General features: G+C 41.4%; 1 protein-coding gene and 1 long non-coding RNA gene across 4 annotated transcripts; one reads left to right on the forward strand and one right to left on the reverse strand.

The window, feature by feature from the left end:
* Nucleotides 1–4,380: 4,380 nt before the first annotated feature.
* Nucleotides 4,381–6,811, reverse strand: LOC120974776 (uncharacterized). Of its 3 annotated transcripts, none has more exons than XR_005770111.2 (2): nt 6,022–6,811; nt 4,381–4,814 (listed from the first exon to the last, which is right to left on the reverse strand). It is a non-coding gene; the product is annotated as an uncharacterized lncRNA (long non-coding RNA). The 3 variants fall into 3 exon arrangements; XR_005770112.2 differs by having other exon boundaries at nt 4,381–4,817; XR_012203960.1 differs by having other exon boundaries at nt 4,381–5,915.
* Nucleotides 6,812–9,773: 2,962 nt separating this feature from the next.
* LOC109744605 (uncharacterized) lies at nt 9,774–12,777 on the forward strand. The gene is made up of 5 exons (XM_020303758.4): nt 9,774–10,051; nt 10,302–10,471; nt 10,759–11,565; nt 11,653–11,805; nt 12,324–12,777. Exons 1-5 carry the CDS (start codon nt 9,964–9,966, stop codon nt 12,468–12,470), a joined length of 1,365 nt encoding a protein of 454 aa, XP_020159347.1. The 5' UTR covers nt 9,774–9,963; the 3' UTR covers nt 12,471–12,777.
* The last annotated feature ends 10,563 nt before the right edge of the window (nt 12,778–23,340 follow it).

A 23,340-nucleotide genomic window follows, 5' to 3' on the forward strand; every position in this document is an offset into this window, starting at 1 on the left:
ATCCACCCCGTCCATTTGCAGGTGTCCCCATGAAGATGACACATGAGAAGTTGTCCACGAATTCGGTGATCCAAGAACATGCAATAATCTTAGAACCGTTTGGTTTAACATGGTTTGACCTTAGAACATGTATGAGAACATGGTGCGATCTTAGAACCATTTGGTTTCGAAGCCTATTTAGCTTGATTGTTAAGTGTTAATGACATGCTAGATGTCACTTTACTACCATGAAACCTTAAATTGTGTTGTGTCTATCCACCCAATCCAGAGCATAACCACATTCCCCTCCCATTGTTCAAAAAGTCAAAGTTTGTTCAACTCCTAGCACAAACCCTTGTAGTTTATCCTTGTAGTGATCTTGACATTTAACCCCTTGTTTGGTGGGCATGATCGAATATTATGGATTTCTCTATGAAGAACCATGCTGACATTTTATTTTACACCGTCTTCCATCTTGGCTTGATCTAAAGGTTTTGCTAATTTCACCGTGCGCCTCGCCCGTTTGTTTTATTCTCTTATAAGAAACTAACCATGACCCATCTTCTATGTTTGACACATGAGTTAGGGTTCTAACTAAAACCATCATCAATATGCGAGGAGCTAGGAATTCAAGATTGAAACCTTTAGGGTATCCCCCGACATGCCTTAGTGCAATCAAACGCCCTGAATTGTGAAAATTCACATCACTTCTCAAAAACTAGCTCGTTTTGTTGAACCAAGGAGGGTAGAGGGTGCCCTTCAGGCTCCAAATTTGTATCCTCACGAGGAGGTGATGAAAAAGCACCGAGTGCAACAGCTGCCACGAGCGACCGTCATGGCACTGCTGTTATGCCATTGTCGCCCATGTATTCTACCGTGAGTGGCGATGGGGTAGTCCCGTATTTTGGCACATACGCGAGTTCGGCCCTCCAAGGCTTGTTAGAGGCGGACGGAGCTGTTGCATGTGTTCTTCATTTTCATAAAAGATTTTAACCAGTTTTCGAAGAACACCTGCAAATCATTTTTGTAAAGATTTTTGCCAAACAACACTTACAAAACCCCCCAAAAAAATGATGTCCAAATTGTCGAAACCAGCTGCAAGTGTCCTTCGGCCACACCTAAAAGCTTTCCCGCTCCACGAATTCAGACTGAAAGCCACAAATAGCGCACCATAGGAGGGTATTTTCGTCACCACAGAACACAGCCGCGCGGCCCGCACCGCACCATGCGTGGGTATTTTCGTCAAGTAATAATTTATTCCGCACCATCCTCGAGCGCCGGCCACCGGCGAGGCGGCGCGAGCAGCGGCCGGTCCAGCCGCCGCTCCAGGTACGAGGCCCCGCTCCCGGATCAGCCATTCCCCGCCCCGGCGGCGCTCCCCCGCCTCCGCCCGCCCACCCCAGCACCACACCCCCTCTCACTTTGTTTTATCATGCCGTGTGGAGGTTGCAGAGGTGAAAGGGAAGCAGAAGAGGGTGCTGTTCGATTCGACCAGGCCGCGCGCACGACAAGCTGCTCGCGGAGGTGCCCAAGCACAAGCACAAGAGGGTGCAGATCCGCGATGACAGATATGACAAGGAGCAAGAAAGTCTCAGGTATACAATTTGTTTGCCGAGTGTGCTGTTTAGTTTGCCCATCGACGTGGACTGTGTCGTGTTGCTCAGTTTACCTATTTTGACCAAGTTCATAGCAAAATATATCAACATTACAGTGCTAAATAAACAAAATATAGAAATATATTTCATGACGAATCTAATGATAACGGTTTGGTATTACTAAGTTCGCTCTGCTGCTACTGTCCATATTATCCATAAGTAATCACGCCGATGATTCACAGATGGATTGATTGCTGGTTCGTCAAGCGGTAAAAGAATAAAGGCCTCACCCTGCCAGCAAGATTGTGTTCCGGGTGCATCAACTTATGCAAATGGTCAGGCAAACGCAGAGGCCTCACCCTGCCAACAAGGTGGTACTGCTCAAACAGAGGAGTGTTCAGAGCCAAATCTTCCAGAGGTATCATGTAGTTGATAAATGCAGCTTCCTTTCGCGAACAACAGTATTACTTACTACTACTTGGTCTGCTTCAATGGCAACCTGTCACAAGTATTTGAATCTCTAGCTTCTTGGAACGCACAATTGTAGTAATAATAACTAGGCTGCTTTCTTTCCTCATGAATAGAACTAGGCAGGCAGGCAGATTCCCATTGGAAGCAATACATTGCAACTTTTGAAGTGCATAGGCATCATTTATCTGGCATTTTCAACCTATCATCTCATCATCTTAGTGACTCAGGTTTGTTTGCTGTATATCATGACCTAGCTGTTAGCGCTGTCGAGTTGTATCAAATGTGTTCTTTGTGCAGCATGCATACACCTTTACTTCTGACACTCTGTCTTAATTTTTACCATTCAAGTGTATATTCTGCCTGTGCATCTTGGTTAACGAGATGCACAGACGAATATTTGCTCAGTGCTTTGCTCCATGCCTAAATAAAGTAGGATCATACCAGGTAACAGCGGCGTCTACCTTTCTTAGCAAAAACCATAACCAACACTTTGGAAAAGATGCTCAATATACCCAACCTTTGTTGCAACGCATGGTGTATCTCTGCAGCATTGGTGCACTTTGTGATATCATGTGCATGTATCTTACATTGCTGATGTTTAACTCCCTCTCATGCTTGCGCTTGCAGGACATCTGGCATCATATACACTCCTTAATGCCATTGAAAGATGCTGCCAGAGCCGCCTGCCTGTCGCGGTCCTTTCTGTCTTCCTGGAGATGCCATTTGATCCTCATTTTGAACTGGGAAGCATTTGGGTTGGACGTATATGCGGATTACAAGGAAACAGCTAGAGCTTTTAGAAACAAAATTGACCACATTCTGGAAAACCACTCGGGCACTGGCGTGAGAATACTGAAACTTCGGTTTGTTCCAAATGACAAAGCGAAGGACCGTGATTATATCGACAAATGGCTTCATAAGGCTGTTAAACCAGGAATTGAAGAACTCACCCTTACTATTATGGCTATGAGCAACAAACGCAAATACGAGTTCCCGTGCACACTTATATCAAATGGGCTGGGAAACTCGCTCCGGTGTCTTTACCTTTCCGATTGTTCCTTTCATCCTATGGCTGGGCACTGTGGCTTGAGTAGCCTGACAAAACTAGAGCTGTTAAGGGTGGGTATTACAGGGGACGAGCTAAGCTGCCTTGTTTCCAGTTCTGCAGCTTTAGAGCAGGTTTTACTCAGGGATTGCAGTAAGGTAGACTGCTTGAGGATACCTTGCCATCTTGAGCGGTTAAGCCACTTGAAGGTGTTACGTTGCAGCGAGCTGCGGTTGATAGAGAGCAGAGCTCCAAATCTCTCCAGTTTTCAGTTTAAAGGTAACCTCAAAGTTCGAGTCTCACTCGGAGAAGCATTGCAAGTGAAGAACTTACTAGTGAACAGCACCGAATTGATCTGTTACACTCGAGCAGAGCTGGTGTCCAGCACGCCAAGCAGGGAGGTATGCTCTAAAACTACTGTTTTATTTATGGGATTACATAAGTTAATACTTGTGAAATGCAATTGACCTGACATCATTTTTGCAGATGGTCTCACCAACGTTACCTATTAAACTTGCTGGCCTGAATTCTCTGAGTATCTATCTTGAAGATTTGCTCTTTGGTCGGATCTTTGATTGTTCTTCTCTGGCTTCTATCTTTGGTGCTTCTCTTTCATTGGAGACTTTCATCTCGCATGTAAGTTGCTCAGTGTCCTGCAAATATGTTGGTACTTAGTTATGGTGTGTAATCGTTAACTGAATGAAGGTTGTCTTTTCATCTTTAGGTATCCAATGAACTCATGCAGCATGTGCTAGTTTTCGACGCGTTGTGTCCCCAAGGAATAAGAGTCTTGTTGAGCTAGCCTGTCATGTTCTCAGGGCCTGGTTGAGCTAACATGCCCCAGTCTTGGGAGTGCAACGACGTCACAGGGACATATTAATGCCAAATGCTTTAAGTAATGAACTATTCTGAGCACTCTGCAGTTGCAATCAATGGCAAGTCTACTATCCTGAGTTTCTGGAGTCCTGCGGAGTTGATCATGATGTCGAACAATGATGTCAAGTAGGATCTTGTTTCCTTAAATTAATGTTTGCGTGGTTGATCATGCTGTTGAACAATGATGTCAAGTGTAGTTATATTTGGTTATGAAGTTGTAGCTGGATCTTATTTTCTTAAATTAATATTGGAACTAGTGATTGTTTTAGTTGATGTATTTGCTCTAGTAGCGCCTACACTGTAATAAGGGTTAGATAGAGGTGCTCTTTGCTCATTATTCGTTGCTTTCATTTCTATTTATTTTGACGTGCATGAAATTAGGTGATCATCTTTCCCAGAATTGGCAAAAATGAATTGCTATGGGAAAAAGAATCCAATTTTAGAATGGCCTACCTTCATGGTAAATGACATCTTAGGCTCAGATTGGGAGCCATTGTAAACTAATACTACCTATGTTCACATATGTAAGATGTTTTAGACTTCCACATACAAATCTTGTCATGTTATGAAATTTTGTTGGTTTCCAATTTTACCCTCCTACATCTCGCTTGCACTGTCGTCCCCCATCTCATTCCACGTCGTCACATCCTTGGCTCCCAAATCCCTAGCCTTCAACACTTGTGTCGTCGTCTCCCATTCCATTCCCCTCGCTCAAGCCCAGCAAATTCACCTGAAGATATTCCGTGAGTAGTATTTGTAGTCAATACTCGGTGGTCGACAGCATAGCTGAAGAGGCTGAATGTCTTCTCCACCACCGGCCATCGCCGTGCCTTGCTGTCGCTGGTAATCTACTAATGTAGAAAATTCAAATAGACAATTCCCACATCAGTAAATCCAGTATCTCATCAATTTCCAAAACCGTACAAATCAACAATTTGCTAGAATGAACCGGCACTGAGACGATTAAAGCTAATTGATAGTGTAGTGGTAGCAGAATTAATAGCATTTCCATCTTGTCTTGGTTGCCAAGTTGGTGGGAGTGGCACGTCGTAAGTTCCAACTTAGTAGCATGGCACTGTTCTGAATTTTTGACAAGTGCAGTTGTAGTTGAACGATTTGAAAGTAATTGTGTCCCAAGGGGACTGAATAACCAAAGTGTTGTATTATAATTTAGTTTTAGAGATGAAGGTTGCAGCCAATTGCCAGCTGATTCTGCAGATCTAACAGATGAGGCGTCAAATTCAGGCTGCTTGATCAAGCTGATGATAATTTTAAAATTATTCAGTACATAGATTTTGAGGGAGTTAAAATGACCTTTCCTACAATTTGAAGCTTCCTATGATTGTGGTTATATCAAACATATTTGTCACAGGGTTGCATGGGACATATTATTCTGCATTATTTGTTACATGTGTGCTCGCAGTTGCATCCTGATTTTATTAACTAGTCCTTCTTTTCTCCTCTTTGTCCATTTGTTCATGTGGTGTATCTACCAAACAGAGGTGCATCACAGATCATCATACTACCCATCGAGAGCAAGTTCAGAGATCTACTTTGGGAGGAGAGGCCTACTGGGAGTGTGCCTGAAACTGAAAACACTTTAAATATGGCCGACCATCAGACGTTGCGTCGTGGTGGAGGCCCTCGTCGTCTCCTCCTCCAGGTGCTACCCCGACCAGAGAGCCTCCTTTTCTTGGCAGGGTTCCCCTCCTTGCGTCACTAGACTGCGCCCCGACCTGAGCTCGCAGCTACCTGATGTCCAGACTGGGGCAGAGCAGGTCGAGGCGGGGCACTAACTGTCAGTCAAAGTTGGAGCAGAGCTGATTGAAACGGAGGACGGAGCATCGGTAGGGAGGACGGAGGCGGCTGAGGGAGGCTCGGCGTACAGCCCAGCGCCGCCGCCTGGCTCTGGCGTCGTCTTCCTCACGGTGGGAGGGGGCGGCGGCGACCTGCCCGAGCCGAGATCGAGGGGACCAGTGGAAGGTGAGGCGGCATCGTCTGGGCGGTGCGAGATGGAGAAGAGGGAAGGAAAAGAGAGCTTGAGAGGCCACTAACCTGTGCCGTCATGGAGAAGAAAGGGGATCACGGGAGAGGCGCGTCCCCGGCCACCCGGCATGGATCCCCTCCTGGTGGCTCGCCCGCCTAGGTCACGGCGGATCTCCACCACCGTTCCCTGTGGCCTCCATCCCTCGGCAACGACTTTGATTCCGGTCTAGGGGGTGAGGTGAGGAGTAGCAACGACGACGTGGCGTCTTCGTGCGTGCGAAGGACAAAGGGATCGTGTGCGTGATGTTTCCATTTGCTTGTATAATAATTTTTTTGAACTTTTTGCTTGCATAATATTTAATCTTTTTAAGAGAAAGTATATATAATATTTAAATTGGTGGACGCGAGATTCATAGTGGCTGTACAGGAGAAGGAGACTTGTCCGTGCTCTCCTCGTCTGTTTTTCTTTTATCGGGATAGGAGGCGTAAAAAAGATTGCAGGACCACTCAATTAAATCTTAGCCATCAATCTTTATAATTAACATAAAATTAATGGATATAAAAGAATGACGTATGATTGTATGAAGAACTATGAAACTTTCCTCCCATTAATATTAGGTAAAGATTAGGTATATGTATTTGGTACTAGCAAAAGGGCCCATGCGTTGCAACGGGAGAAAAAAAATCATAATCTTCAACGACCTGATCATATATTGCTGCATCACCGAGATACACTATCACTCTCAATTTAATGAAAATAATTAACATTTTTTAAACTCATGAACATATTTAAAATTGTGGACATGTTTTTAAATTCATGAACACTTTTACAAATTTTCAAACATTTTCTAAAATCAAGAACTTTTTTGAATTCATGGATATTTTATACTATTTGCAAACATCTATTTAACAATTTTCTTGAATCGGCGAACATTTCTAGAATGGACGAACATTGTTTTGGAAATTGGTGGAATAATTTTAAAATTTATGAACATTTGTTTTATTTAACAAGTATTTTCTGAAATGCATGATCATTTTTTGAATCAACTAACATTTTATGAATGAATAAACTATTTTGTAAGTCACGAACAGTTTTTGAATTTTTAGGATATTTTTTCATTCATGAACTTTTTAATTGATGAAATTGTTGTCCAAATTCATTACATTTTTTAATACATGAACATTATAAAAAATCATGATTTTTTTGGATTTCCTGAACATTTGTTTTCAAAATCTTGAATATTTTTCAATAAGCAAACATTTTTAAGTAAATTGCGAACATTTTTTAATCCACAAATTTTTATGTTTTATTAAATATTCTATTTAAAAATTCTCATTTTTTAATTTTGGAACTTTTTGAAGTCCCAAATTATTTGAAGTACAAAAAAGAAACTGAAAAGAAAAAGAAAAAAACAGGCCTCCCGGACATGGGCCGGCCAAAACGGACGCGCTGCGTCTTCTCCCCACTGCAAAAATTAAAACTTTCAGGTGCAGATTCACAAGAATGTTAGGAAAATATTCAAAATATTTTCTTTTGAGCATTGTTCATACAAAAAGTGACATTGTAGGTTGGATTGCTAGCTCAAGGTGCTTCAGAGATCTAAAAAACGGAAATGTCCACCTAATGGCCACACAGCCAAAACTTATGACCTTTTATAGTTTCTTGGACAATGAAGATACTAAGATACTGAAATTCTAACCTTTGTTTACAAAATCGCGAACAGTTTTTGAATCCACAAACCTTTATTATTTATTACATATTTTACTTCAGAATTCTCTCTTTTTTATTTTGGAACTTTTTTGAGGTCCCAAATTATTTAATATTGAAAAAAACTAAAACGGAAAATAAAATAAAAGATAAAAGATGAAATTTTGAAAAAGGCCGCCCCGAAGTGGGTTCGGCCCAAATGGGCACGCTGAGTATTCTCTCAGTGTAGAGCGCGGTATAGGAGGTCCCTACTGCATAGGCCGGCCCAGGTGGGGGATTTTCCTGTGTAAAACTTTTTTTTATCACTTATAGGTGGCATTGGTGAGTAATATTTCATGACGAATTACGTTGAAACGAGAGTTGTGCAAAAAAGTCAAACTTGGGACCTTTTAACACACTAGTCAATGTGTACGTGCAATGCACGTTAATTTGAAAGTATATTAAGTGCATGCGCATATTAAGTAGGATATTATTTACGTGTTATTATGTGATTAGCACTATATTTATGTGTTATTACATGTTATTATGTGAAGCGCTCGACATCGAAGTAGTCTAGGTCGTTGGATTGACATGATTTGATGGCCGATATTAATTGGATCTGTCTCTTTGGGTCTTTTTATATTGGTATAGATGATACTATACATCTTGACAGACCATGGATTTGTCTTTTTTTGCACTAGTCGCATTTCAACATATTTCATCTTGAAATTTTACACACATACGCCTCACATCATTGTTTATTTGTAAAAAAATCAGACCATAAATATAGATAGTTTTTTTTAGAAGATAAACATAGATAGGTAGCAATAGACTTCTTTTTAGTCATTTTTTCGACAAACTCAGAAGCTTTTATTAACTCGTCACAACGTTTACACGCACGAAGGAAAGTCCATCCGGGTAGTCTAACCACACACGTCGGCCAACCGGAAGCGCTAAAGCATGCTTCGCGAGTTTGTGAGTCTCGACATTCGAGCTCATAAATTCATGACTAATATTACAAGCCTCAAAAGTAGATGTACGATCTAATATTTCGTGTATAAGTGCTCCATAAACAGTCGGGTTTCTTTCTCAGACATCTTCCACAACCACCTTGCAATCTGATGGAACTTGAATCTTCCGGTCATACATGTCCTCTGCCAGGGAAAGAGACTCCCTAATTGCCAAGCATTCAAGAGTAGCTGGGTCTGAGATCCTCATGAACACCATTGCCGAAGCTCCCACGAAAGCACCCGAGTGGTCTCTGCATATAGCTCCCGCAGCTCCATGTCTCCCTCCTCTCCCAACTGCGGCGTCCACGTTAATTTTAGCTGCTCCCGCCGGAGGCGGTATTATTATTATTATTATTATTATTATTTTTTTTTTTGAGGGAATGCCATCATGGCACACTTTATTAATTTGGCAAAATAGTTACATCATTAACCAGAGCATTAATCAGGAACCCTGGGGGTTCATCGACCCACGTACAAGATTCATTTCTATCATAAGCAAACTTAGCTAGAGTGTGCGCTACCTCGTTCGCTTCCCGGTTACAATGCAAAAATTGTACTGAACCTATCATACCCGCCATGATGAAACATTCTGCATAAACTGCCGAGGCTCCACTCCAAATTCTGTCTTGTCCTGAACAAGCATTAATCACCTCAATCGAAATCCGATTCTAATTGGATGGAATGAAAGCCCAACTCATGGGCTAACATAAGCCCATGCTTCACTGCCAAAGTTTCTGCTATATGTGCATCCGAGATGTGGGTAATTAGTGATCCTGAAGCAGCAAGAAACATCCCATGTTCATCTCTAATAATCACACCCACAGATCCATTCAATTCGTTAGCAATAAAAGATGCGTCCACATTTACTTTCACCGTTCCAGGAGATGCTTTAGCCCACTTGATACCCAGACGACTCACAGGTCCATTTATGAACTTCAGGGATTTTTGATAGTTTAAACAGATGGGCCGAACAGCCGTTGCACACCGTGTCACTGGGGACATTATTATTATTATTATTATTATTATTATTATTTGAGAAGAGCCGGAGGCGGTATCCAGTGTGATGGCCGTGGACCAAACTTTTTCTAGTCTATAAGGTAGCAATAGGCTGGACCTACCGAGCCAGGCCCGCTAGGAAGAAAGGCCGGTCCGATCTGCCATATTCGGACCGACCAGCCCAGTACGCGTCCTCAGCCTCTCGTTCTCTCCAGGCTCCTCGCCGCCGCCGCCGCCGCTCGTCTCAGCAGCCACCAGCCGCCGCCATCGACCACTTCCTCCACTCCTCCTCGGTGTCGACTACCAAGTTGAAGTTGGATGATGCGGGGGACGAAGCTTCCGTGCTCGCCGGAGGCAGGGCCGAGGTGTGGAGGACAGGAGGAGCACGGCCCCGACATCCGCAATGGCAAGCTCTCCTCTCTCCTTCCTCCCTTCCCTCTCATGCACCAGCGCACCTCCACAGCACGCAGCGCACCACTCAGACATGGCCGCCGCCGGCCGTGTCCGCCCTAGCTTAGAACCCGGCTTATTACAACGGTCAGGAGCTCAGCGAGATGCTCTGTTGCTCTTCATACGATTAGATTACATGTTTCTGCGTTCAAGTCTACTCTGTGTCCATATTAGCCATAATTAACTAACTAAAATCACGCTTGCAGATGGATTGGTTGCTGCTTCTTCAAGGGTTAAGAGAATGAAGGTCTCGCACTGCCGGCAAAATTGTTCGTCAACTGACGATGCAAATGGCCAGACAAAGACAGGGGCCTCACCCTGCCAACAAGGCGATACCACTCAGACAGAGCAGTGTTCAGAGCCATATCTTCCCGAGGTACGTCGTAAGATGGAGTTACTAGTTGATAAATGCAGTTTCACTTTCTTTTTGCAAAGAACAAACACTATCACTTGCCTAAATAAAGTAGCAACATACCAGGCAACAATGGCGTCTTCCTTTCTTAGCAAACACCATCGCCGACACTTTGGAAAAGATGCTTGATATACCTAACCTTTGATCCAGCACATGGTGTACATCTCTGCAACATTGGTGCACTTCGTGCAACCATGCGCGTGTATCTTACATTGCTCATGTTTAACTTCCCCTCATGCTTGTGCTTGCAGGACATCTGGCATCATATACATTCCTTGATGCCACTGAAAGATGCTGCCAGAGCTGCCTGTGTGTCTCAGTCCTTCCTGTCTTCCTGGAGATGCCGTTCCAACCTCGTTCTTAGTAGGGAATCATTTGGCTTGGGTCAAGGTGATAAGGAAACAGCTAGAGATTTTAGAAGAAAAATTGACCATATTCTGAGAAACCACTCAGGAACTGGCGTGAGAAAACTCAACCTTTGGTTGGTTCCAAATTACAATGCGAAGAACTGTGGTTACGTTGACAAATGGCTTGAGAAGGCAGTTACACCAGGGATTGAAGAACTCACCCTTAGTATGCCTATAAACAACAAATCCAAATACGAGTTTCCATGCACGGTTTTATCAAATGGGAGGGGGGACTCGCTTCGGTGTCTTTGCCTTACCAATTGTTCTTTTCATCCTATAGCCTTGCTTGGTTGTTTGAGAAGCTTGACCAAATTAGAGCTGTTTATGGTGCGTATTCCAGGGGATGAGCTATGCTGCCTTCTTTCTAGTTCTTCAGCTTTAGAGTGGCTTTCACTTAGGTATTGCAGTAAGGTAAACTGCTTGAAGATACCATGTCACCTTCAGCATCTAAGGCACGTGAAGGTGGAAGATTGCAGCATGCGAATGATAGAGAGCAAAGCTCCAAATCTCTCCAGCTTTCAGTTTAAAGGTGACCTCAAGGTACAAGTCTCACTTGGAAAAGCATTGCAAGTGAAGAGCTTATACATGAGGAGCACCGTATTTGGTTGTGACACTCGAGCAGAGCTGGCGTCCAGCATGCCAAGCAGGGAGGTATGCTCTAAAACTGGTGGTGTGCTTACATAATGGGATTACATGAGTTAATACTTGGAATGTGATTAATCTGGCATCATTGTGCAGGTGGTCAATTCACCAATTGTGTCTAGCAAACTCACCGACCTGAAATCTATGATCATCTGTCTTGGAGAAATGGCCTTTTGCCTGAGCTTTGATTGTCAGTCTATGTTTTCTATCCTTGGTGCTTCTCTTACGTTGGAGACTTTCATCTCACGTGTAAGTTGCTTATTGTTCTGCAAATATGTTACTAGTAGTTAGTTATGGTGGAGAGTGGATTTTTGAAACCCGGGTGTATTGGAGGACTTTATTTTAAATACTTTGAAAATCACATTTAAGGTTTCAAAAAATTCCGAAAAAAATTCTGCGTGATCATATGAATGTATATTACACATGTGTAAAGTTTGGTGATGAAATAAGTAAATATGCAACCTATACAAAAATAAAAATAAAATAGTGATTTTCAGATAGTGAATAATACGTGCACTGTTCATCTTTCCAAAATCATGACTTTGTCATTTTTGTGTAACTCACATGGTTACTTATTTCAGCATCAAAATTTACACATGTGTAACATACATTCATATAAACATGTTGATTTGTTTTCAGAATTTTTTGAAACTTCAAAATAGCATTTTGGCACAGTTCAAAAAATAGGGCTCCAATGCACCCGGGTTCCAAAGTGACTTTTTGGTTATGGTGGAGTTATTAACTGAATGGTGTCTTTTCATCTCTAGGTATCTGATGAACTCATGCAGCATGCCTTAGTTTTCGGAGATCCCTCAAGATCGTGGATGTTGGACATGAGTGGCGGCGGCGTGTCCCCATTGAATAAGAGTCTGATTAAGCTAGCGTGTCATATCCTCAGGGCCTGGTTGATTTAAACCTGTCCCTGTTCTGGGAGTGCAAGGACTGTCACGGGGACATGGTAATGCCAAATGTCATGCATAGAGCACTCTGCAGTTGGAAACTAAACTAAGTGCAAGTCTGTCTCCTGAGTTTCTGAAGCTTTGTGTGGTCGATCATGGTGTTGAACATTAGGTGTTATGCTAATTATATTCGGTTATAGATTTTGTAGCTGGGTTATTGTTTCCTTAAATTACTAGAACTGGTCATTGTTAAATTGATGTAGTTCGTCTGTAATATTACCTACAATAGAAGTGTTGCTAAATAAAGTTACTCTGCTTGTTATCTGTTGGTTTTGGTTTTTATTTATTTTGACTGACATGTCTCAACATAGTCCAGCTGTTGCTGATATTGAAATATCAGTTATTACTCATACCCTGCTTGTTGCACATTTTCTTAAAAATAGCAAATCATTGAACGAAGTGGTATGATACCGGATGTTGCTCGAAAACAATTTAGTTAAATTGTAGGCAATTAACCGGAGCCCATGATATTGGTCACATGTGTTCTCTGCAGACATCGTGTGGCAAAACACATTGTTCACAAGCGTTTCTGGGCAAAAGCCACGACCGCATTGTTCTGTTCATCTACCTGATTTGTTCCTATGCTCCTGGTGCACTAAACTGATCTATCCCAGAACCAATATCAGGAATACTCGTAGCTCATCTTAGTTGACTTAACAGTTGAAACTTCAAGGCATGTAAAGTTCTCCAGATGTAAAGTTGAAACTATTTGAATGTTTTTATCTCTGCAGTTCAAAGGAATTGAATACCTGCTATTCCTTCTGCTGGATGGCTGTACATAGCCAGAAGTTGAAATGTAATTATATCTCACCATGTGCTTCTGCCTGGTATTGAAATTTCTCCAACTACTACCATATCGAAAAGGTTATGGTCAGATTTAATATTGATTGTTCGGGTAATGGTTCATGGTATACGATTTTCCCTAAAAGCAATAGAAACTAATTTAAGTCATCAGCCATACCGAGAAAATTGCATGGAAATATTTTGCCAGCCAATAGAAAACTGAGAACACTCTGAAACTATCATATTTTCATGTGCAAAAAAAATATAATTTATTGATTATTATGCTGCCCATACAGCCACACTTGAGGAGCTTTTCCCCAAAAACGATCGAAGTTATTGACTAGAGGGGAGTGAATAGGAAACTACCAATTTTTAGCTTTTCTTCCAATCTTAGGGGTAGTGCGGATAAAGTAAGTTTTCTAGATAAAGTGAACACAACAAGCTAACTAGCAAGGACAACAAGTAAATGTACAGAAATGGATCAAACACACAAGTTGGACACAAGGATGTATCCCGAAGTTCACACTCTTGGGGAATGTTAATCTTCATTTGAGAGTTGCAAGAGCCAGGTCTTCCCGAACGCCACCAAGTGGTTGACCCCATTTCTACATTTGAATCACCCTGAACGGATGAGCCTCAGATCACTAGTGGTTGGACCTTTACAAACTTCTTGGAGTACACCAAACGCAGGGAAGCTTTCGGGCTTGATTCCTATCACACATGAGTTCCAAATCTCCAAGAGTAACAAGTTTGGTGATGAACAAGTGATGGCATCACGATTTGGTTTAGTTTAAGTGTAGATAGGGTCTTCCTCTTTCAATCCTCAAAATGTGGTGAAGTTTGGTTGGAGGGATAAAAGGGGCTTTAGCTTTTAGGGTTTGGCAGTCTTGGAGAAGCTTGAGTGGAAGATTAGGGTTGGAGGTAGAAAAAGTGTGGGTATCTATACCCCTCCCCAAATTCAATAGTTGCAACCCCTGTGGTCCACGGAGGTTCGAGATAAAGGGTCTGGCACTAGTAGAAAAATGACCTTATGTTCTCCTCATTAGTATCGGTTCAATTACGAACCGGCACTAATGTGACCATTAGTGCCGGTTCCAACAGCTAGGGGGCGGCACTCATTAGTCCCGGTTCGTGTTAAACCTCTAGTACCGGTTCGTGCCACGAACCGGGACTAAAGAGGTGGTGGCAGGCTGGGGCCCGAGTCCTCAAAGGTCAGGGTTAGTCCGTCTTGGAGGCTCGACCTCACTAGAGGTGAAACCATCGCAACCCAAAGCCTGAGGTGTCCAAAGGTAAAGCCACCGGACCTGGGACTTGGGGGTCTGTGCACCAGAGAGATTTGAGAAGGTTTTAACCCATTTTGTTAGGATAAGTGGGGGCTCCGTGTACTTGAATGTTGGCATGATCCCTGCACTGACGCAACCACCTCAACCCCTTTTTATAGTGCGGGTTTCCTAAGACTCAAATAAAACTAAAAAACTTTGAGTCCTTTGATACATCGACATATTTCCCTTTTTACAAAATGAGGGAATCAATCATCTCCTTTACTTTGCTTTTTCATCAATGAACCAATTGACGGTGCAGCGTACGCGTATTAGGGGTGGCGCATGGACCAGAAGCCCGATACTGGGCCGGCCTCAAGGCCCAGGAGGCCTGTCAATGGTCTAATCCAAGTGTCCAGTCTAGGGGCATGGCTCAGTGGTGAAGCATCATCTTGACGTAGGGTATTACTTCTCACTGGAGGCCCGAACCAGGGTAAATTATGCATGCTGGCTCAGTTCTAGTACTTCTGACCATGTTCGGCACCCTACCGAGGATATTGACGACTTTACGCTCCATTATTGTTAACACTTGCGCCATCAAAATCCAATGAACATGACACTTGGAGTTTGCAAGACGTCCCTTGCTTGCAACAACACCTCTCGTAGTTTTGATAAACTTAGATATGTAGGGAAGAAGGAATGCGACTACACAATGTGTGTGTGTGTGTGTGTGTGTGTGTGTGTGTGTGTGTGTGTGCGTGTGCGTGTGCGTGTGGTTATTCATAATTTTACACATTTGTATTGTGTAAATCTCTCTTAACATATTCGGTAGGCTCGAACACACCAGAATACTCTAACGAGATATACCACTCTAAAAGGATACCACATATGCTATTTACAAGCGGTTGTAAATATAGACTATATAACATTAAGTGCCACAAAGTAGTTTTGCAGATGAAAGTGTTTACTTTGTTTTGGACATATGTAGAAACTTGGTGTAACCGTTTGCGTAAATATCCGACCTGAACTTAAATGATTTCTTTTTATGAAAACAAAGAATTCAATCTAGGGCGAGAATATGTGTCCGTAATGACAAATAGTTAAAAAGAAGTGTAACATAGAACATGATATCTTAATGATTTTGCGACACATTTAAAAGTGTGGATTTGTCACACTAGTAGGAAAAGAAAAATATTGTTTACACAACAATATATTGAGGAATGTATCTATCAATAAACATAATCCTAATGATAGGACAAACTACAAAAGTGAAAATATTTACTATAAAGAAACTACTGTGATGCGTAAAACACCGACTATTAGTCATCACTCTAGATGTCAGTATCTCACATCGATTGCAACCATCTTGGGGCAAATGGCTGAACTCCTTCAAATGGTACTAAGACCCCAATAAGGTGCAAAGAATGATTGTGTATTTGCATAACCCCCATCAACAAGATAAAATTGGTCATTCAGTACTCTGAAGCCTTTGCTCGTCATAGATTGAAATACTTTGGCATCTAGAACCCTCCTAGGCACATGGTATTCAAGTGATTCTTAGGTCAAAGCCGCATGCAATCATGACATTATGACTAAGATTTCTATTTGTATTTCAAAATTGAGTGGCAATCTTGGGTGTTGCGATTATAGGTACATGAGGCCCATCAATGACTCCTATAAAATTCTGAAAGCAAATAGATTGCAAGTCAATAGATAACTTTGAGGTACATAAGAGAAGAATTATTAAAGTGTTAAAAATAAAAACATGGAAATAAAGATAGAATCTTGGATCGGTTGAAATTTTCGCATGTGGTTCATCAATGTTTGGAGGCTTCAAAATCCGACTAACTAAGACGCGGATGATGTCGAAGAAATCTTTAATGTACTTATGAAATGTCCAGCCACCATGCTGGAATTCTATCTAAAAATCTTCATTACAAATGTCGTGTGACACCATGTATGGGGAAATTTTTTAACTTCTCCTCCACCTTGGGTCCATCCTATAAGTTATCAGTGAGTTCTTGACATGCCCTGTAAGGATATCGTTAAGATGCTTCTTGTCACATAGGATGGAGCTATGTCACTGCTTTTTCTCGATGGCCCATCTATTACACACTCGGTGAAATGCAGGCCAAATAAAGACAACATGTGTCATTGTCATCCGCCCCTCTCCTCTTCCTAATTCGATCAACAATTTAGGAATTCTTGGAGCACACCAAACTCAAGGAAGCTTCCGGGCTTGACTCCTATCACACATGAGTTCCAAATCTCCAAGAGTAACAAGTTTGGTGATGAACAAGTGATAGGATCACGATTTGGTTTAGTTTGAGTGTTAGATAGGGTCTTCCTCTTTCAATCCTGAAAATGTGATTAAGTTTGGTTGGAGGAATAAAAGGGGCTTTAGCTTTTAGGGTTTGGCATTCTTGGAGAAGCTTGAGTGGAAGATTAGGGTTGGAGTTAGAAGAAGTGTTGGTATATATACCCCTCCCTAAATCCAACAGTTGCAACCCCTGTGGACCATAGAGGCCCGAGACCTCGAAGGTCAGGGCTAGTCTATCCTGGAGGCTTGACCTCACCAAAGGTGAAACCAATGCAACCCCAAATCCCTCAGGTGTCTGATGTCGCTTGAAGCTACGTCGGTATTTACCCAAAGAGGAAGGGATGATGCAGCACAGCGGCGGTAGGTATTTCCCTCAGATATAAAACCAAGGTTATCGAACCAATAGGAGAACCAAGCAACACAACATAAACAACACCTGCACACAAATAACAACTACTCGCAACCCGACGTGTAAAAGGGGTTGTCAATCCCTTTCGGGTAGCGGCGCCCCAGATGGGCAAACAGACGTGAGATAAAATTGTAGTAGATTGATAGATCGAACGCCAAATAAAATAAATAAGAATAAATTGCAGCAAGGTATTTTTGTAATTTTGGTTTAATAGATATGAAAATAAAAGGCAAAGGAAAACAGATCACAAAGGCAAATAATATGAGAAAGAGACCCGGGGGCCGTAGGTTTCACTAGTGGCTTCTGATACGTCTCCAACGTATCTATAATTTGTTATTGTTGCATGTTGTTTTATTATCAATCTTGGATGTTTTATAATCATTTTATAGTCATTTATATCATTTTTTCGTACTAACCTATTGACATAGTGCCAAGTGCAAGTTGTTGTTTTTCCATGTTTTTTACATCGCAGAAAATCAATATCAAACAGATTCCAAATGCCACGAAACTTTACGGAAATTTTTTATGGCCCAGAAGGAACACAACGGGCCCTGGTTGCACCTAGGGGGTGCCTTGAGGGGGCACAACCCACCAGGGCGTGCCAGGAGGCCCAGGCGCGCCCTGGTGGGTTGTGCCCACCTCGGGTGCCCCCGGACCGCCTCTTTGCTCTATAAATACCCCAATATTCCAGAAACCCTAGGGAAGTTGACGAAATATTCATCCAGCCGCCGCAGAGTCCAGAACCACCGGATCCAATCTAGACACCATCACGGAGGGGTTCACCACTTCCATTGGTGCCTCTCGATGATGCATGAGTAGTTCTTTGTAGACCTTCGGGTCCGTAGTTAGTAGCTAGATGGCTTCATCTCTCTCTCTCTCTCTCTTGATTCTCAATACAATGGTCTCTTGGAGATCCATATGATGTAACTCTTTTGCGGTGTGTTTGTTGGGATCGATGAACTTTGAGTTTATGATCAGATCTATCTTTTTATATCCATGAAAGTATTTGAGTTTCTTTGATCTCTTTTATGCATGATCTCTTATAGCCTCGTATTTATTCTCCGATATTTTGGTTTTGTTTGCCCAACTTGATCTATTTATCTTGCAATGGGAAGAGGTGCCCGGTAGTGGGTTCGATCTTACGGTGCTCGACCCCAGTGACAGAAAGGGAACCGACACGTATGTATCGTTGCTACTAAGGATAAAAAGATGAGATATATATCTACCGCCATATAGATAAACGGATCTTATCTACATCATGTCATCATTCTTATTGCATTACTCTGTTTTTCCATGAACTTAATACACTAGATGCATGCTGGATAGCGGTCGATGTGTGGAGTAATAGTAGTAGATACAGGCAGGAGTCGGTCTACTAATCTTGGACGTGATGCCTATGTAATGATCATTACCTGGATATCATCATAATTATTTGAGGTTCCATCAATTGCCCAACAGTAATTTGTTCACCCACCATTTGCTATTTTTATCGAGAGAAACCACTAGTGAAACCTACGGCCCCCGGGTCTTCTTTCTTATATATTTGCCTTCGCGGTCTATTTTATTTTCCTTTTATTTTCAGATCTATTAAATCAAAAATACAAAAATACCTTGTTGCAATTTATTTTATTTGGCGTTCGATCTATCAATATTTACAACTTTCTCCCGTCCACACGCCATTTCTGGCGCCATTACCCGAAAGGGATTGACAACCCCTTTAACACGTCGGGTTGCGAGGTGTTGTTATTTGTGTCCAGGGGCTGTTTACGTTGTGTTGCTTGGTTCTCCTACTGGTTCAATAACCTTGGTTTCATATCTAAGGGAAATACCTACCGCCGATGTGCTACATCATCCCTTCCTCTTTGGGGAAAAACCGCGTAGCTTCAAGCGACATCAAAAGGAATTTCTGGCGCCGTTGCTGGGGAGGATCTTCATCATAACCAGGCAGGTTCCTAATCACAAATCTCATCTCCTTGCAATTTACATTATTTGCCATTTGCCTCTCGTTTTCTTCTCCCCCGCTTCACAAAAATTTACCGTTTTATTCGCCTCTTTTTTTCGTTCGCCATTTTTCTTGCTTTCTAGTCTTGATGGCTAGCGTTCCTACTCCTGCTTTGTCACCCGATTTTGAAGTTCTTTACTTCAAGCAAAGACAAGGAGAAAATTTGAAGGATGCCTGGTATAGGCTTATGGAATCATATCGTATTTCCAATTTAAAGGGGGGCGCTAAAGTTTTGCTTTGTAATTTTTACATAGGATTGGCTTTGCATCATAGACAACTCCTAGATTTCGCCGCTAAAGGAAATTTCATTGAACTTGATGCCAACGCTGCCTATGAAATTTTAGAGGGAATTTTGGGAATTCCACCTCAAAAGAAGGGGTTTCCTTTTACCCTAGAGGGAGCTCAAATGTTGGACAAACTTGGTGATTTGCATAAACATATGGTTGAAATACAGAAATATAATGAACCCCTCAAACACCTCAATGGTAGTATCAATCGCATGAATACCCTGATTACTCTTTGCAATAAGCGATTGGATATTTTTGATCTAAAGATGGTTTCTTTTCCAGAGAATTTAGGGAAGCGTAAAGAGCCTCCCGGGTTTGAGAAAACCCTTACAAAAATTTCCAAAACTTCGGAAGACAAAACTTAGATCCTTGCTTTATGCCTAGTTAAGGGCGTAAAACTATAGTGCTTGTTGGGAGGCAACCCAATGAATAAAATTTATTTTTGCTTTTTTGCTTCCTGTTTTTGAGTGTCAACACAATTATGCTACTGTTATGGTTGTGTTTTTTATGTTTTAATTAGTGTTTGTGCCAAGTAAAGCCTTTAGGATCTTCTTGGGCAATAGTTGTTTGATCTTGCTGAAAAAACATAAACTTTTACGCTCATGAAATTAATTTTCATTTTTTACTAGAGACCGATAAAATACCCATTCCATTTGCAGTAGATCAATATACAAATTTCTCAGGTCGTCCAAAATTTTCAGAATTTTTGGAGTTACAGAAGTATTCGAAATAGTCAGATTGCTACAGACTATTCTGTTTTGACAGATTCTGTTTTCTTTGTGTTGTGTGCTTATTTTGATGGCTCTATGGTTTTCTTTGATGAGTTTTTGCCATAGAAAAGTTGGAATACATTAGATATAATACAAAAACAAAATATGAATTGGTTTGATACAACACTTATAGTAGTGGTTTATTATTCTTATACTAACGGATCTCATGAAGGTTTTGTTGAGTTTTGTGTGATTGAAGTTTTCAAGTTTTGGGTTATCTTACGATGGATTAAGGAAGGATGTAAGAGCCTAAGCTTGGTGATGCCCCAGCATCCCAAGCTATTATCCAAGAATGAGAAACCAACTAAGCTTGGGGATGCCCCCGAGTGGCATCCCCGCTTTTCTCCAACAACTATCGGTATTTTACTCGAGACTATATTTTTATTCGTCACATGATATGTGCTTTACTTGGAGTGTCTTGTATTGTCTTTGCTTGTTTTATTTTGTGTTTTAAGTCATCAATCCTTGCTGGACACACCTTTTTGAGAGATCCAAACTTATGTCATGACTTGTTAGAATTGCTCTCTATGCTTCACTTAAATCTTTTATGAGCAACGGACTAGTGCTTCACTTATATCTTTTTGAGCATGGCGTGCTTTGTTATTTTTCAAGAAATGATCTCTTGCTTCACTTAGATTTATTTGAGAGTTAGTAAAATTTTGAAGAAATTCTCTCTTGCTTCACTTAAAATTATTTGAGAGAAAGAAAATTTTTTATGCTCATGATCTTCACTTATATTTGTTTGAGCTTATGAAAAGCAACACATGAAAATTAGTTCCAAAGTGATAGATATCAAAGAAGGATAAAGAAAAAATGTCATGAAGATCATTGGACAAAATAAACTTGATTCTTAGTAATAGTTTTGAGATATGATGATGTGATATGTGAGTCATCTTGATGAGTAATTATGCTTTAGTAAGAATATTGGTGTTAAGGTTTGTGATTCCCTATGCATGCACGAAAGTCAATAATCATGCAATGAAATTATATCCTACTTGTGGTGCATTATTCAGTGCAATATTCGGTGTTAATTATACTTAATGCTTGCTTATGAGATTATTCGTTTCTTGGTTGGTCGCTTCGCAATCTTTTGCTAGCCTTCATTGCACTAAATATGACCTCTACTTGTGCATCCAAAATCCTTCAAACCAGTTTTTGCCACATGAGTCCACTATATGTACCTATATGCGGTATTCTTTTGCCGTTCTAAGCAAATTTGCATGTGCCATCTCTAATTTTCAAAATAAAATTCTCTTTTGTGTGTTTGTTTCGCTCGCGGAGCGGTGAGGGGTGGCTAATATTTTCCATGCTAGATGTCTTATTCTCAAGACGAGTGTTTATTCACTTGTCATTGCACGAGAGTAAGGCAAAGGTATTAGGGATGCCCAGTCCCGAATGCAAGAACAAATGAATTTACTTTATGTTGTCAAATAATAAATTCCTTGGAAAGTGTTGGTATGGAGGGCATCCGTGGATACGGTTAGCCATGGAAAGTGAAAGTTATGGTGGAAAAAGGAATAAACTTTATTTTTTGTTTGGGAACCGCCTATGATATATCTATGCATGGGAAGTATTGGGAACTCTAAGTCGTTTTCGTTGGTGGGATGGATACACCTCTCAAAATGTTTTTATCTCTAAGTTTTTCTCTTTGAGCTCTGGCACCTCTACAAATCCCTACTTACCTCTTCGAAGGGCCTTTCTTTTACTTTATGCAATTTTTATTTTGAGTCTTGCCACCTCTTGAGCATGCGTTGGTTTTCCCTTGAAGAGGAAAGGGTGATGCAGCAAAGTAGCGTAAGTATTTCCCTCAGTTTTTGAGAACCAAGGTATCAATCCAGTAGGAGACAACGCACAAGTCACCTAGTACCTGCACAAAAAATCAAGAACCTTGCAACCAACGCGATAAAGGGGTTGTTAATCCCTTCACAGTCACTCGCAAAAGTGAGATCTGATAAAGATAGTAAAGTAAATATTTTTGGTATTTTTGTTGTATAGATTGGAAAGTAAAGATTGCAAAATAGTAAATGAGATGCGATGTAAATAAAACAGATGCAATATAATAAGAAAGAGACCCGGGGGCCATAGGTTTCACTAGTGGCTTCTCTCAAGATAGCATGTATTACGGTGGGTGAACAAATTACTGCCGAGCAACTGATAGAAGAGCGCATAGTTATGAAGATATCTAAGGCAATGATCATGAATATAGGCATCACGTCCGTGTCAAGTAGACCGAAACGATTCTGCATCTGCTACTATTACTCCACACATCGACCGCTATCCAACATGCATCTAGAGTATTAAGTTCATAAGAACAGAGTAACACATTAAGCAAGATGACATGATGTAGAGGCATAAACTCAAGCAATATGATATAAACCCTCTTTTTATCCTCGATGGCAACAATACAATACGTGCCTTGCTGCCCCTACTGTCACTGGGAAAGGACACCGCAAGATTGAACCCAAAGCTAAGCACTTCTCCCATTGCAAGAAAGATCAATCTAGTAGGCCAAACTAAACCGATTATTCGAAGAGACTTGCAAAGATATCAAATCATGCATATAAGAATTCAGAGAAGAACCAAATAATATTCATAGATAATGAAGTTCATAAATCCACAATTCATCGGATCTCGGCAAACACACCGCAAAAGAGTATTACATCGAATAGATCTCCAAGAATACCGAGGAGAACTTTGTATTGAAGATCAAAGAGAGAGAAGAAGCCATCTAGCTAATAACTATGGACCCGAAGGTCTATGGTAAACTAATCATGCTTCATCGGAGAGGCTATGGTGTTGATGTAGAAGCCCTCCGTGATCGATTCCCCTCCGGCAGATCGCCGGAAAAGGCCCCAAGATGGGATCTCACGGGTACAGAAGGTTGCGGCAGTGGAAAAGTGGTTTCGTGGCTCCCCTGATGTTTTTAGGGTATAAGAGTATATATAGGCGAAAGAAGTATGACGGTGGAGATTCATGGGGCCCACAGGGGTGGGGG

Source organism: Aegilops tauschii, chromosome 2, assembly GCF_002575655.3.
Source record: "Aegilops tauschii subsp. strangulata cultivar AL8/78 chromosome 2, Aet v6.0, whole genome shotgun sequence".
Lineage (NCBI taxonomy): Eukaryota > Viridiplantae > Streptophyta > Magnoliopsida > Poales > Poaceae > Aegilops > Aegilops tauschii.